The 13,097-nt window shown below is 41.9% G+C and overlaps 1 protein-coding gene across 1 annotated transcript in view; it reads left to right on the forward strand.

Moving 5' to 3' along the window:
• Nucleotides 1-13,097, forward strand: part of akt3a (v-akt murine thymoma viral oncogene homolog 3a) — a 49,431-nt gene that overhangs the window by 24,359 nt on the left and 11,975 nt on the right. Inside the window, exons 4-8 of the mRNA XM_076075727.1 lie at nucleotides 4,045-4,170; nucleotides 7,950-8,061; nucleotides 11,016-11,160; nucleotides 11,918-12,049; nucleotides 12,265-12,330. Coding sequence (XP_075931842.1) covers nucleotides 4,045-4,170; nucleotides 7,950-8,061; nucleotides 11,016-11,160; nucleotides 11,918-12,049; nucleotides 12,265-12,330 — 581 coding nt within the window. The remainder of the gene's footprint in view (nucleotides 1-4,044; nucleotides 4,171-7,949; nucleotides 8,062-11,015; nucleotides 11,161-11,917; nucleotides 12,050-12,264; nucleotides 12,331-13,097) is intronic.

A 13,097-nucleotide genomic window follows, 5' to 3' on the forward strand; every position in this document is an offset into this window, starting at 1 on the left:
TGTGTGTGTGTGTGTGTGTGTGTGTGTGTGTGTGTGTGTGTGTGTGTTGTTATGTGGCCAGACGACACATTCCTCTCCCTGTTGGTGAGCTGCTGTGTATGTGCTGGAACGTGGCAGAACCTCCCCTCCATCCGTCTCCCCCCTACCTCGATACACCACCACCACCCGCCACCCCTCCAGCTCCCAGAGCGCCAGTCACACAGGCCCGTCTCTGCGCCATCTGCATATCAGCTCCAGCCTTGGCCAAAGCTTTAAATTAAATCCCTGTTTGGGTTGATTAACAAATGGCTGGTGAGCTCACATAGTTATGCCGTTATTTATTTATTTGTCATCAAGGTTTGTCGTCTGTTTCGTTCACTGCTGAAGCGTGGCATCCGGCAAAGCATGAGAGCAGAGGTGTGCTGGTGTCCTGAAGGAGTTGGTGCGAGACAGAGAGGCTGGAAAGTTTGTTTCATTCCTGTTTTGCTGGCTGACGTTCAGCCTTACCATTTGTACCTGTTTCCTATTATTCCTCTCTGCATTTCCCTCTCATTCTCTCCCTTTCCCCCCTCTGTCCTGAAATGAATAGTTAATCAGAGCGCTAATTGAGTGACAGTTAGTCCGTGCGTTGTTGTAATTGTCCAATCAGAAAGTTTGGAACGGGCAGAGTCACAGCTGATTCATCTCTGCCTCTTACTGCTAAATCCGCAAGCTGCAACTGGAAAAGGTGCCAGCAAGATTCATTTCTCCTAGAAATTCCAAAATTACTTTTAAAAAGTCTAGTTCCGTCTTTAAGCCTTAGTTTGGAGCTCATACCAAAAAGGCAGAAAACAAAAGGTTTAGGGGTAGAGACTTGGGGAAAGTTAGCCACCTTTTACTCATTCTGTTTTTGTCCCTTCTTCTGTCAAACACATGAATAAAGCAAAGTATAGGCGATATTTGTATCTAATTGTGAAATTGTTTCGACTTTGTTGAATATTTGTCAATGTCATTTTATAATTTTTTTTTAAAGAAAAAGGAACTGTAAGAGTTAAGAAAAGTATGCATCCAATAAAGACATCAAGTGAGATGGAAGAGAGTACTTTCCTCTACAAGACGTGTCCTCTGTTCCTTAGATCTTTTCGCTCACCCACGTTTGTCCTGTATTCCTGATATCCCGACGTTCTGAAGAGAAACAGGAGAGTCCTGTTGTCTTAAGCACTGTAGAGTGTATTATTTACTAATTGGCCTTAAGGGAAAAGTAAAGTTTGCGTAGAAAACGAAATGAAACTGAAATAAGGAGTCCGAGAGAGATGGTGTGGGAAGGAGACCGGCTGTTCTGTTTTCTCCAGCAGTCCAAACTAGAGACATGTGGCTCCCCAGACAAGCTGTCCAGAGTGGGAGAGCTCGCTGGACTCATTACAGGCAGGGCCAAGACGGGATAGCTTGACAGAACACCATTGGATCATTTGGAGGATTGGAACAGTCGAAACAGAATTGTGTTAGTTTGTATGTGCATGCACGCGTGCCTGTGTTTGTTTGGAACGGCATGTGTGGACAACTGTCCATCTCCTCTCTCCGTCTGTGCCACCCCTGGCTGTCCCCTCCCCCGCCCCCCAGTGGACGTGTACACACTCACACAAACACACACACACACACGCACACACACGCACGCTGTCCAGGCCCGGCCAGAAGGATTTGCTTAAATGTTTTCAGTTGTACTGGACAGCTGAGCGATGAAGTGGCCAGCCACAGGCTTCCGTTGGTTGGACACTTCATCAGGAAACTGACTCAGAGAAATGACTGGACTTGGACCAGCAAGCCGGTCATCTCTGCCAGTTTATAATAGTTTTATCAGTTTAACTTTCTCTTTATCCTCATCTATCTTGTCAGTAAGTACATCTCTCTGTTTCCTGTCCACTGTGAAGGTAACCAGAGTTTCTCTTTTACAGGTCATAATTCTTTCCATCATTAGTTTTTATTAGTTAAATATTTAATCCTAACACAATAGAAACACTTGTATAATACTTTAAAATTGAGTGAAGTTCACCAACACCACAAACTACAACCTCAAATATTTCCGTTAAGCTGAACCGTGACCTTTCTTACACTGTCGCTTTCTAAATAACGAAATGCATTTTGTTAAGCTCACTTGAATTAATTTACACTTACAAAATATTAATGATTTTTCTGGTTTTAAAGCTAATTTATTCTCTCTCCAGGGATGCAAATACCCATAATGCAACCCTGATGCCTAGGTTTATATTAGCTATTGGTTTGATCAGAATGTATGATATTAATACTATCATTATTATTATGTATGATATTCTCTTTCTACTCACTTACAACCTCCTTCCTTCTATCCCTTTTTTTTTTTTGCTTTGCTTTCTTTGATACAGTTTTTCATTCTGCCTCCCTCCATGTTCCCCCCATTCAGCTGCTCTCACAGCGCTCTGTCTATCAGTACCAAGCGATCCAAAGAAGATACTCTTGTTTCTGAAAAGAACAGGAGAAGGAAATGGGAGAGGGAATAGAGATTGAGAGAGGAGAGCGAGAGGTGTGATTGGTAATCCTGATGACGCACTGGCACACAACAGCATTTTCTTATTCTTCTAAGCCGCTATTTCCCCCCCCCCCCCCCCCCCCACACACACACACACACACACACACCTCCACCACTCGCAGCACCCAGAGGTACCGGCAGGCCCGCAGTCGCATGGTCCCTTTGACGGAGCAGGTGGTTTTCTGCGACGTGTTAACGAGCACGGCCTGCTGTCATTTCCGCTCTATATGGATGTCACAAATAGAACACACACACATACACACACTTAGCCTAAAGAAGGTGATCAGAGCTGTTGTGTGCATGTCTGTCTGTTACGAGTGCGAGTATGTGTGCATGCACATATGCATCTTTGTCTATTAGCAGACTATGTCTTCACAAGGTGTGTGTGTGTGTGTGTGTGTGTGTGTGTGTGTGTGCATATCTACGAATCGCTGGTTAATTAAAAGGAGTCGAGAGGTAGAGAACATTGGTTTCCTTCTGTGGTTTTTATTTCTGTTGTTGATGAAATGAGAAAGTGAAATGTTTACACAGCTCCCGGCTTTGCAAAGTGTTGAGATTGTCAGTTTCCTTCATCGGAGATGTGTGTCTCAGTATTACTTCAGCCGCGTACTCTGCATGTGTGCGCAGTTTCATCCCTCTATATGTCCTCATTGTACACTCATCCAACTATGTGTGAATCCACACACACGTGTGCACTTTGTGTGATCCGCCTCTGTGGTGTGGAAATGTTTGACACTCATGTAATCCTGCAGTGGGTCATCTCATAAAGCTGTGTTGCCACCTTAGTGCCAGTCTGTGCCAGCCAGTTGGGTAATACTCTGCCACCAGCTGCTCAACAGATGTTGTTATTTGTTGCTGCGGTGTTGGTAAGAAGGGTCATTCTCCATGTGTAATCTTATCTCATCTCATGTCATCTTGTCTCATCTCATCTTGTCTCATCTCATCTTATCTCATCCCTCTTCCCTTCTTCCCCCCTTGCTGGCGACCAGTGGTTTGTGTGTGTGTGTGTGTGTGTGTGTGTGATAGAGAGAGAGTGAGTGTGAGTGTTGTTATTGTCAGTTCATACGTGTGTTTGTGTGTATGTGTGTGTCTTTTTGGTAGAGGGGTCATCACCTCGACACCTGCCCATGTATCAGCCAGATGATGTTCCTGGCATGGATAGTTTGCTTGTTGTGCTGGTAAACATGTTTTTGTCATTTTTTACATGATAATCCGATCTGAATCTGGCAAGCACTGTGAGAGACATAGAGATAGTGTGTGTGTGTGAGTGTGAGATATTCTTTGGACAGATGAGAATTGGGTGGACAGGCTTTTATCCGTCAAGGGAATAAAATCTGTATTTAAAATCATCATCATTATTGCTATTAATACTTTCAATATACCATCATGATCGTCATAATCCTCATTACCCCTGAGTGCACAATTGCCTTCAGCAGCATCATCACTGTTGCCCTCATGATTTGAATTCATGTGTGTCTGATTGAACGTATTTGACTTAAATCTATCTTCATCTTTTTCTTTAGGTGAATACATAAAGAACTGGCGGCCGCGTTACTTCCTGTTGAAGACAGACGGCTCTTTCATCGGCTACAAAGAGAAACCTCAGGATGCAGACCTGCCCTACCCCCTAAATAACTTCTCTGTAGCAAGTACGTTACCTATCACACATGTATCAAAATACCCTCTGGGCACTGCTCTAACTGTATTGTACCTGCATATTTACATTGTATACACACAGAACAGCAGCATTGAGTGGGGAAAACACTGTCCACCCGCTTTTAGATTCCCGAAGAACTAATTTGGATCTTCCTTTTGTTTTTGGTTATGTCAACTCACATTTTACCGCCTTTGCTGTATGAATACAGTAAAACTCTGTAAACTGTAAGCAGGTATACAGAGAGTCAGAGACTAGTAGCAATGTGTCCAAGTACCTGCATCTTTTCCATATATACTGCACACTTCTCTGTAGGCTCATAATTAACAATTCTGATTATTCTGTGACACCTGCTGTAATGAACAGTTGCAGGGAACATTACAGTTTAGAGCAGCACTTCTATAGGTGTTAGGGAATCAGTGTCTTGCTCTAGGACACTTCAGTAGCGACATGAACCAATGTCTGTTGCCTATATCCTCTAATTGATTACATTTCAATCATTATATTGATCATCTCTGTAATGTGAATTGCCATGAGATGTTGCTGAAATGGTCTTGGGGTTTCATCACACAGAACCACGGTGAAATGGTACAACAATTATTGAGTCACTTTCACTTATGGCGTGACAGAACATCTTGCCCGTCATCATTCTTCACAGCGTTGGTATGCTTTACAGAATTCACTGAGGGCTCTAATTAGCCATTTATCAGTATATCATCTGTCTGCACCTGGTTAACAAGCTCCACAGCGTCTTTGACATATGTAATTAACCAGCTAATGAGTTAACAAGATTCATTTTAATGTCTCTGTCTCATTATCAACACCATCAACTCTCATTGCTCATACAACACATGCAGATTGGCAGTAAAACTTTGCGTCTGCTTTCCAGGCGTTCATCTTTTGAGTAAAAAGGGTGTTCACTCCAACAACTCTGTCCCATAATCGGACAGAAGACAGAACTGACCTGCTACTAACTTATAGTACTCACAAAATTAAGGCTGACATCACATTTTCAATTTGACATTAAAGACAATAAGGCTGGTCAAGCCTTGCTATCAGCTATTGGCTATTAAGAACTGAATCCTAAGTCTATGTGTTTATGTTTGAAGGAGATCAGGTTTTTGGTTTTATATTCCCTCGAGACTCGGCTGCTGTTCTAATCATTATTACAAAAAGTGGATTTGATTAAGCTTAGTTAAACTATCTATACAGTAATACTTTTACTGCTTATACTTTTGGCATTGGTTAAACATATCAATCAGATAATAACTTTCTTCAACAAATGTGCTGGATAAAACATACAGTATATCTCTTAATAAATAAATGGATGCATGTTGTGTAATTGTTTACTCCATATCATGAACATAATCTGATAGGTGCCTAGCTGGTGTTTCACCTCCTGACACAAGGTTTGATGCAGATGCCACTTTATTTACTTGCATATATTCATAGTTACCATTGTAATACTGCAGAGTACCTTAGATTTGGACATACTCATCAATCATTATTTTCATTCTAATAGGTTTAGTCAGTTAAATCTTGTCAGGTATTTTAGTTGAATGGCTTTGGAGGAGTGCTATGTGAAAATACCTGCAGAACAGTGCAGTGAGGATTGGTGATGGAGGGGACGATAGGGGAGGCAGATGAGAGTACAGGAGAATACTGGAGGTGCAAGACGAGGGCGAAAACAGAAAAGAAAATGATGACGAATGATAGAATACAAGCTGATACCTCAGAGAAAATGATAACGAATGGTACATCAAAGGACGGAGGAGGAGAAAGAAAGATGGGGAGTCCGGAAGGGAGGACAAGTGTGGGGAATGAGCAATGGGAGTTGATCGGAGAGGGCAGGGGAAGAAAAAAATTGGATGCATGGGGTGGGGAAAGGAAGAAGAGAGAGGACAGAGATGGAAGGATGATTATGGGGGAGAGCAACGGATGGGAGATGGAGAGAGGGATTGGAGAGAGTGAGGCTTTTTTGGATGAAATATGGGGGAGAGGAAGGGAGGATGAGGGAGGAGGAGAGGAGGATCATCAGCGCTGAACAGACAGGGAGGAGGAGACGTAGACAGCATTGGAGAATGAGGAAAAAGGGGAGAGGAAAAGAGTTTGTGAGAAGGACAAGCCAGGCCATACATCCGGCCCCGGCTGCTTGGCACAGCACTGGCATTGCCACATCTGTTGCCCAAAGCTGGGAGGCCAGGTGGCGTGTGCGCGTGTATGTGTGTGTTTGTTTATTTGTGTGTGTGTGTGTGTGTGAACAACAGAAGTGGTCAGATGGAACAGAGATGTACGGGCCTGTTTCCTGCAGAGGGACTCATGCATACAAGCCAGTCTCTCTCTCTCTCACACACACACACACACACACACACACACACACACACACTGATGCATGCACTCACATACACCCACTAAACTGCTACACATATTTCACAATGGCCTCCTGTGGCAAACAACCCAATTTCAGCTAACATTCAAACTTCAATATCAGTTTTACGTGTGTGTGTGTGTGTTTGTCCATGCGTGGGTGTGTGTGTTTTTTGGCATCAACCATAGCATGACCTTGTTGTCTGGCAGCGCAGCAGGCCATGTTCACGAGTCAGGTAGTAACTTGTGTGTGTGTGTGTGTGTGTGTGTGTGTGTGTGAGAATTTACATTGAAAGTCTGCCGTGTGTACGACCTGAGTGGTGTTGTCATTAACCTTCCTTTCTATATTTAGGCTGAGCCATGACGTGCTGTGCTGTGCCACACTTAAACAGAAAGTAATTGGAAGAAGGGATAGCCGAGGATGGAGAGGGGGGGAAGAGGAGAGGACAGGAGTGGAGGAGAGAATGACAGAAGACAAGAGGAGAACAGAGGGGAGAGGGGAATGGAGGGTGATGTATGTAGAACAAAGAAGAGGGGGAGATGAGAGTACAGAAGATGGATCATTATGCTCTTTTACATCAGCTCTTGTCCCCAATAACCAGAGAGACTGCTGAGGGACAATGAAGATGCATTCCTTCCCACAGCGAGCTCACAGCCCCATCTGGCTTTGTGTGCGTACGTTTCTGCGTTTGTGTACTGTATTATGCATTTGTGTAATAATGGCCTACTGTATTGCCCATTTTCCCAAAAATGTGTCTCTTCGGATATTATGTGCAGCAACACATAATATCCCTTGGCACAGGAAAGCACCTTTATTTGAATCATCGGTGGCTGCTGAAGTTATTGCCTATTTTTAAACTAACGAATTTAAAACCAAGCTGCATCTTTTCTCAATTGTGCAGTAAATAGCAACATGGGCTGTTTAAGTTCAGGAAGTAGGCCTGCGTCATTTATACTACAGGCCTTTTTCACAGCAGAAAAGTAAATATAAAACAGAAATCGTTATTGTAGGAAAAGTACTACTAATAACAATACCAATGTTCTATTCAAGTGTACCAGTAAGCTTTGTATTGCAAGTACATTCATGCAGGATGGAGTGAAGAATATGTTGAATGAAATACAAAGAAAATAATTGGATAAAGAAGAGAAAAAAACCCACCAACCCTCATAAAAGACATTGATAAACAACTTGTACACACACACACACACACACACACACACACACACACACACACACACACACACACACACACACACACATCGTAACTACTCATAAGTCTGGGTAAACAGAAAGGTTACTTTTAACATGGTTACAGTTGTGATTCTGTTTTCTTTCTCCGTCTTTGGACTCTTTGGTGCAGACATGTTGTAATTGTACTGCACTGTCCCTTTGGCTGCCTGTTTCAGAATGTCAGCTGATGAAGACGGAGAGGCCGAAGCCAAACACCTTCATCATACGCTGCCTCCAGTGGACCACAGTCATAGAGAGGACCTTCCATGTGGACTCGCCTGATGAGAGGTCAGTGACCCAAAACACTCCCAGTCCAGAGCATCCTCCAGTTGTTGTTGGTCAGTTATCAACGAGGATGTAAATCTGTCTAATGAGCGCTCCAATCTTGTACATCAGGTGAAGTCTGGCTTTATTCAAGTTGAGATGCTATTTGTATTATTTAGCCAGAGCTGTCGTTAAAGCCAGAAGTGAAAAATAAGCCTTTTTATGTACAGGTTAGAGCTAAGATTATTTTTAACTAATGGGTTATTGAATGCATACTGCCCTTATTATCATAGACCGCCTGGTGTTTATCTCACAGCAGCAGTTTGGATGATATATACATACATACATACATACAATCTAGTTAAAACCTGCCAGTTAAAACACCCAAGTGTTTCAAAAGTCATATTTTTCTTTTCAAATATTTGAGGAGGCATTTCTGAAATCCCACTTTGGCGGAGGATGTTAAACTTAATTCCAGTTCAACTACAATTTCTAAATAAATATAAATATATATCATTTCTTTATTGTGGGTAAAAGTACTGCATCATCAAGGGCAGAGGTTTTGTGTGAGGAGGTTTGTACTGTATATTTTTTTTGGGGGGTCTGTGTGTGTGTGTGTGCGTGTGTGTGTGTGTGTGTGTGTGAGGGAACGAGAGAGGGTAAGAGAGACAGAGTGGAAAGGAGACCTTTCAAGTAGCGTTGGCATAAATTCTCCAGCTGCTCAGTTCCTTTCCGAGGAGCTGAGGTGTTTATCTCCAGAAAATGAACAGCTTTGCCCAGAAGACCACAGATGCTTCTGTGCATCCTTTGAGTTTGTGCAGGTTTTAATGTGTGTGTGTGTGTGTGTGTGTTACAACTGTCTGTCCAACTTTGTCTGTTATTTGTTGCTTTATAATAGTTTTGCCTCCAGATGATCAAATAAGCATAGTAGTGAACATAAAGCTAATAACTTTCTGTATTTTATAAAGTCAAGTTGTATACAAGATGCAAGTGGACAAATGCAAGCTCCAGATGTGTGTATGTTTTGTTGAAGAAGTGTGTGTGTGTGCAAGACGTGTGCATCATTGAAGTTTAAGTGGGTTGGAAAGAAGTGTGTGTGTGTGCGCCACAACTGGGTGTCTGTGTTTCTCTGTGTGTATGTGTGTGTATGTGTGTGTGTCACTGTATTTGTTGTACTGTACCAGTGCTGGCAGGACTCCAACTACCACAGCACCAGCCGTGAGCAGAGGGTGGCACATGTTGGCATGGTGCCCAACTGTAGGCAGGCCCATTATCTCTCATTAGCAAAAAAAAAAAACTCATTATACAAAAAACACTTTAACCAAGGGAGAGAGCATTTATCTGCTGCCTGACCTTGAGAGAGTTCCCATTGCTTTTCATGTTGCTGCACGCACACACCTCGTGGGTGCCACAAATAGTGTGCTCCATTGTTGTAGATGGAGTGTAACTTGAGTTTGCCCTTGTTTTGGAGTGTGTAGGGTACACTCAGAAGTCTTTGCAGTAGAAAGGGGTTTCAGATCTTAAAAACACTGCTCTGTTTAGGTTCAGATGGATGTTCTTCCAGATCCCTCAAGGAAACATATGGGCATCTAACTCAAAACAAAACAAAAGACACAGGGGTGATCGTTTGGGAGTCAAACAGGTTTCATTATTATGATCTCCTCGCGGCTTACACTGAGTAAGTATATTTGAAAGTGCAAACTTTCAAATCCCTACTTGCTTCTCCGGATAGCAGAGGATATGTGAATATTTGAATATGATCTTTGGTTCACCTTCGTTACGGCTCTTTATTGTTTTCTTCTAACATGTAAATATTGTACAGTTCCACAGGATTAACATTGTTTTAGTGAAGCTCAATGGGGGGGAAATCAAGAGAGAATTTCTGTCCTGAGGAACCAAAATTTTCAATATTTTAATTTTATGTTTAAAATCAGAAACATTACTGATAAACTATATGATCCTCTTATGTGCAATTAACTAGATTTATAATTTCTGGAGTTAAAACCGTAGAAATCTAAGAAACTGAACTTCAGTTCAGTCTTCTCTTCTCTTCTTCAGAGCAGAGGGAAGCTTGGCCCTGTTTATATTCATCATCATTAAATACAGTTAACGTGTCTACAAATCCTGATGCATGGCGGGCCTTCTGCTACAGCTGATGGTCTCTCACGCGCACACACACACACACACACACACACACACACACACACACACAAAATCAAACCCACACACATTTCATTTCAACAGATGTTGAACAGCACCGTTAATGGAAAGTCAATGGGGAGGAACAATGTTAGCAAACAACAATGCATTGTTCCCGCTAATGCATGGATGTGCATTTACATTTAGATACACGCAGACACACACACACACACACACACAGACTGGTAGGCATTAGTTCTGCACCATGATCATCGCTCATTTGGTTGATTCTCTAGTTGACCATGTTTCCTCTCTGTTGAACAAATGGGCATTTATGTTAATTGTAAACACCTTAGCGCCTTCAAAAACCTGGTTAAATTAGTGCACTAGCCATCCAATAGGAGAATCTGTGACCAATATTTTATGTTAGGTTTTTTTTTTGATTAGTGCCTGTTAAAAGTCCCCTTCGCTCAAAGCGACATGTTGAGATTGCTTGTTTTATTTGGCCACCACTTCCACCCCCCATGATATTCAGTTTATTATCACATTATGACCAATATGATATTTTTACTTAGAAAATTACTAAAATGATAAATGGATTATCAAAATGTTTTCTGATTAGTTTTCTGTCAAAAACACTTATTTTTGCATTTCTAAATTGGACCTTCCCAACATGGAAGAACACTGGATTTCATTAAAAAAGGAAATATAAAGGATCACGTCTCAGTCATTTTCATCCAATCAAACAGTAATGTGTGTCAGAAGCAGTGGATGGGATACAGTAGGTGTTGGTAATGCTGCTTCCCTGAACCTTGTCTTGTTGTGTGTCGTAAACTCAGAGATGAGTGGACAGAGGCCATCCAGATGGTGGCTGACAAGCTGCAGAGACAAGAGGAGGAAAGATTTCAGTGCAGCCCCACCTCCAACATCGACAACATGGTCGAGGAGGAGATGGACATCTCCACCACACACCACAAACGCAAGGTAACAACACCAGAGACAACAGGAGCGCACACATACATACCAACACATACTCTCGCACACTAAATACTCAAAATACAGAAATGATTCATTAATGTCAGTAGAAATCAATTTTTCAATGTATATCTTGTCATATATCAAAGGGTTGTTCAAGGGGAAGTTTTGATCTGACAGTAGCACTAGACGCAATATCAGAGGGTCACTAAGATAGTTACATGTCATCCAAGAGGGAACATTAACATTACTACTGAATGTGATGGCGTTGTGACCAACAGAGCAAAGGATTAAACAAACACTGCCATGCTTGGGATCTGTCGCTTTTGAAACTTTGTACTTTTTTGACCGAAATGTATCCGGAGCACTAAGTATTAATGTCTATCAAGTAGAGAAGGTTGGCATCAGCTGTCAGGTCAGACTAGTAATCTTGTTGACTTGATCAACTCCTGATTTAAATTAAAATTATGCAAAATTAGGCTTTATTTGTATTTATTTCTTGGCTGCTTGTGTTTAGATAACATTTGGCATTTGAGAAGTGTGGCTTCTTTTGGCAAATGAAAAAAGGAGTTTGTAGAAAACTATGATTACATTCCTCAAAGAAAGGTATTTGTACTTAAACATATTGTACTGGCAGTAGTATTGAAACATTTCAAACAATACACTGCTCTATACTACTAGTTGGACATTAAGACATCGAAACCCATCAACTATTCACCTCGAAGCGTAGATGAATTGCTGACATTCTGCCTTTCCCCTCCCCAAGACAATGAGCGACTTTGACTACCTGAAGCTGCTGGGAAAGGGAACCTTTGGAAAAGTAATTCTTGTCCGAGAAAAGGCCAGCGGGAAATACTACGCCATGAAAATCCTTAAAAAAGAAATCATCATCGCCAAGGTCAGTCTGGCTGACTGTTCGTCTACTGATCGAGCTTTACATCTTTTTTTTTTTTTTTACTGAAATGTATTCAGTTATTTATTCTGACTACATTTAATTTTGAGGACGGTGTCAGATGTCAGTATCTGATGTTTTTATTGCGTTTCATGGAGTGCTCTTCAACTGTGTTCTTATTCATTTGGCTGATTAAAAATGTTTTTACCGTGTCTGTGCAGGATGAAGTGGCCCACACACTCACAGAAAGCAGAGTACTGAAAAACACCCGACACCCCTTTCTCACTGTAAGTACCTCACACACACACACACACACACACACACACACACACACACACACACACACTCAACACAAACGGTTTAGATTCAGACATCTGTGTTCATGCAAATGTGCCGACATCTGTAAGAGCGCATGTCGCATACGCAGACAGCATATTGATCCTATACATACCTGAGTCTCTTGAGGCTAATTATGAGTTAGACACCCAATTGTTGTACATTAACGACCGCATCTGTTAGCTTTACACTATGTCTTTGATGTACACAAACACACACATAAGCCGCTGCTCATTTCTATCACACTCCCTGTAAAAGCACACACACATAAATGAACGTACACACGCGCACTGTTGTGAGAGCAATCGCATCTGAGTTTACCCCCGTCACATCTGCAGCCGCAAAGAGACTCCGACCAACTGTTCTTTTGTTTAGCAGCTTCCTCCCTCGACAGAAAACGCGCACCTATTTGCCTGGAATAGGCAACATGAACTGTTTGAAGCTATGAATGATCACGTTTTGCTGCTCCTGCTGTTTTAGCTCGAATGGGAACAGACTTCTTGCTGCGTACAAAATGGTTCTCTCGTTCACTTCACTGTGCTCTGTGTAAGGAGTGTCGATAGAAGACGACTACATAATGTGTTATATGGAAAATCAAAAAACAATGTTTGATGCTATTCAAGTTATCACTCTGCACAGAAATATAAGAGAGAACTATTGTTTCAGTAAATGTATTATAATAATGAACCCTTGGTTTGTAACAATCACTTGTGCACTA

This window comes from Anarhichas minor, unplaced genomic scaffold (genome assembly GCF_050575085.1).
Source record: "Anarhichas minor isolate MPS153535 unplaced genomic scaffold, ASM5057508v1 ptg000054l, whole genome shotgun sequence".
Classification (NCBI taxonomy): domain Eukaryota; kingdom Metazoa; phylum Chordata; class Actinopteri; order Perciformes; family Anarhichadidae; genus Anarhichas; species Anarhichas minor.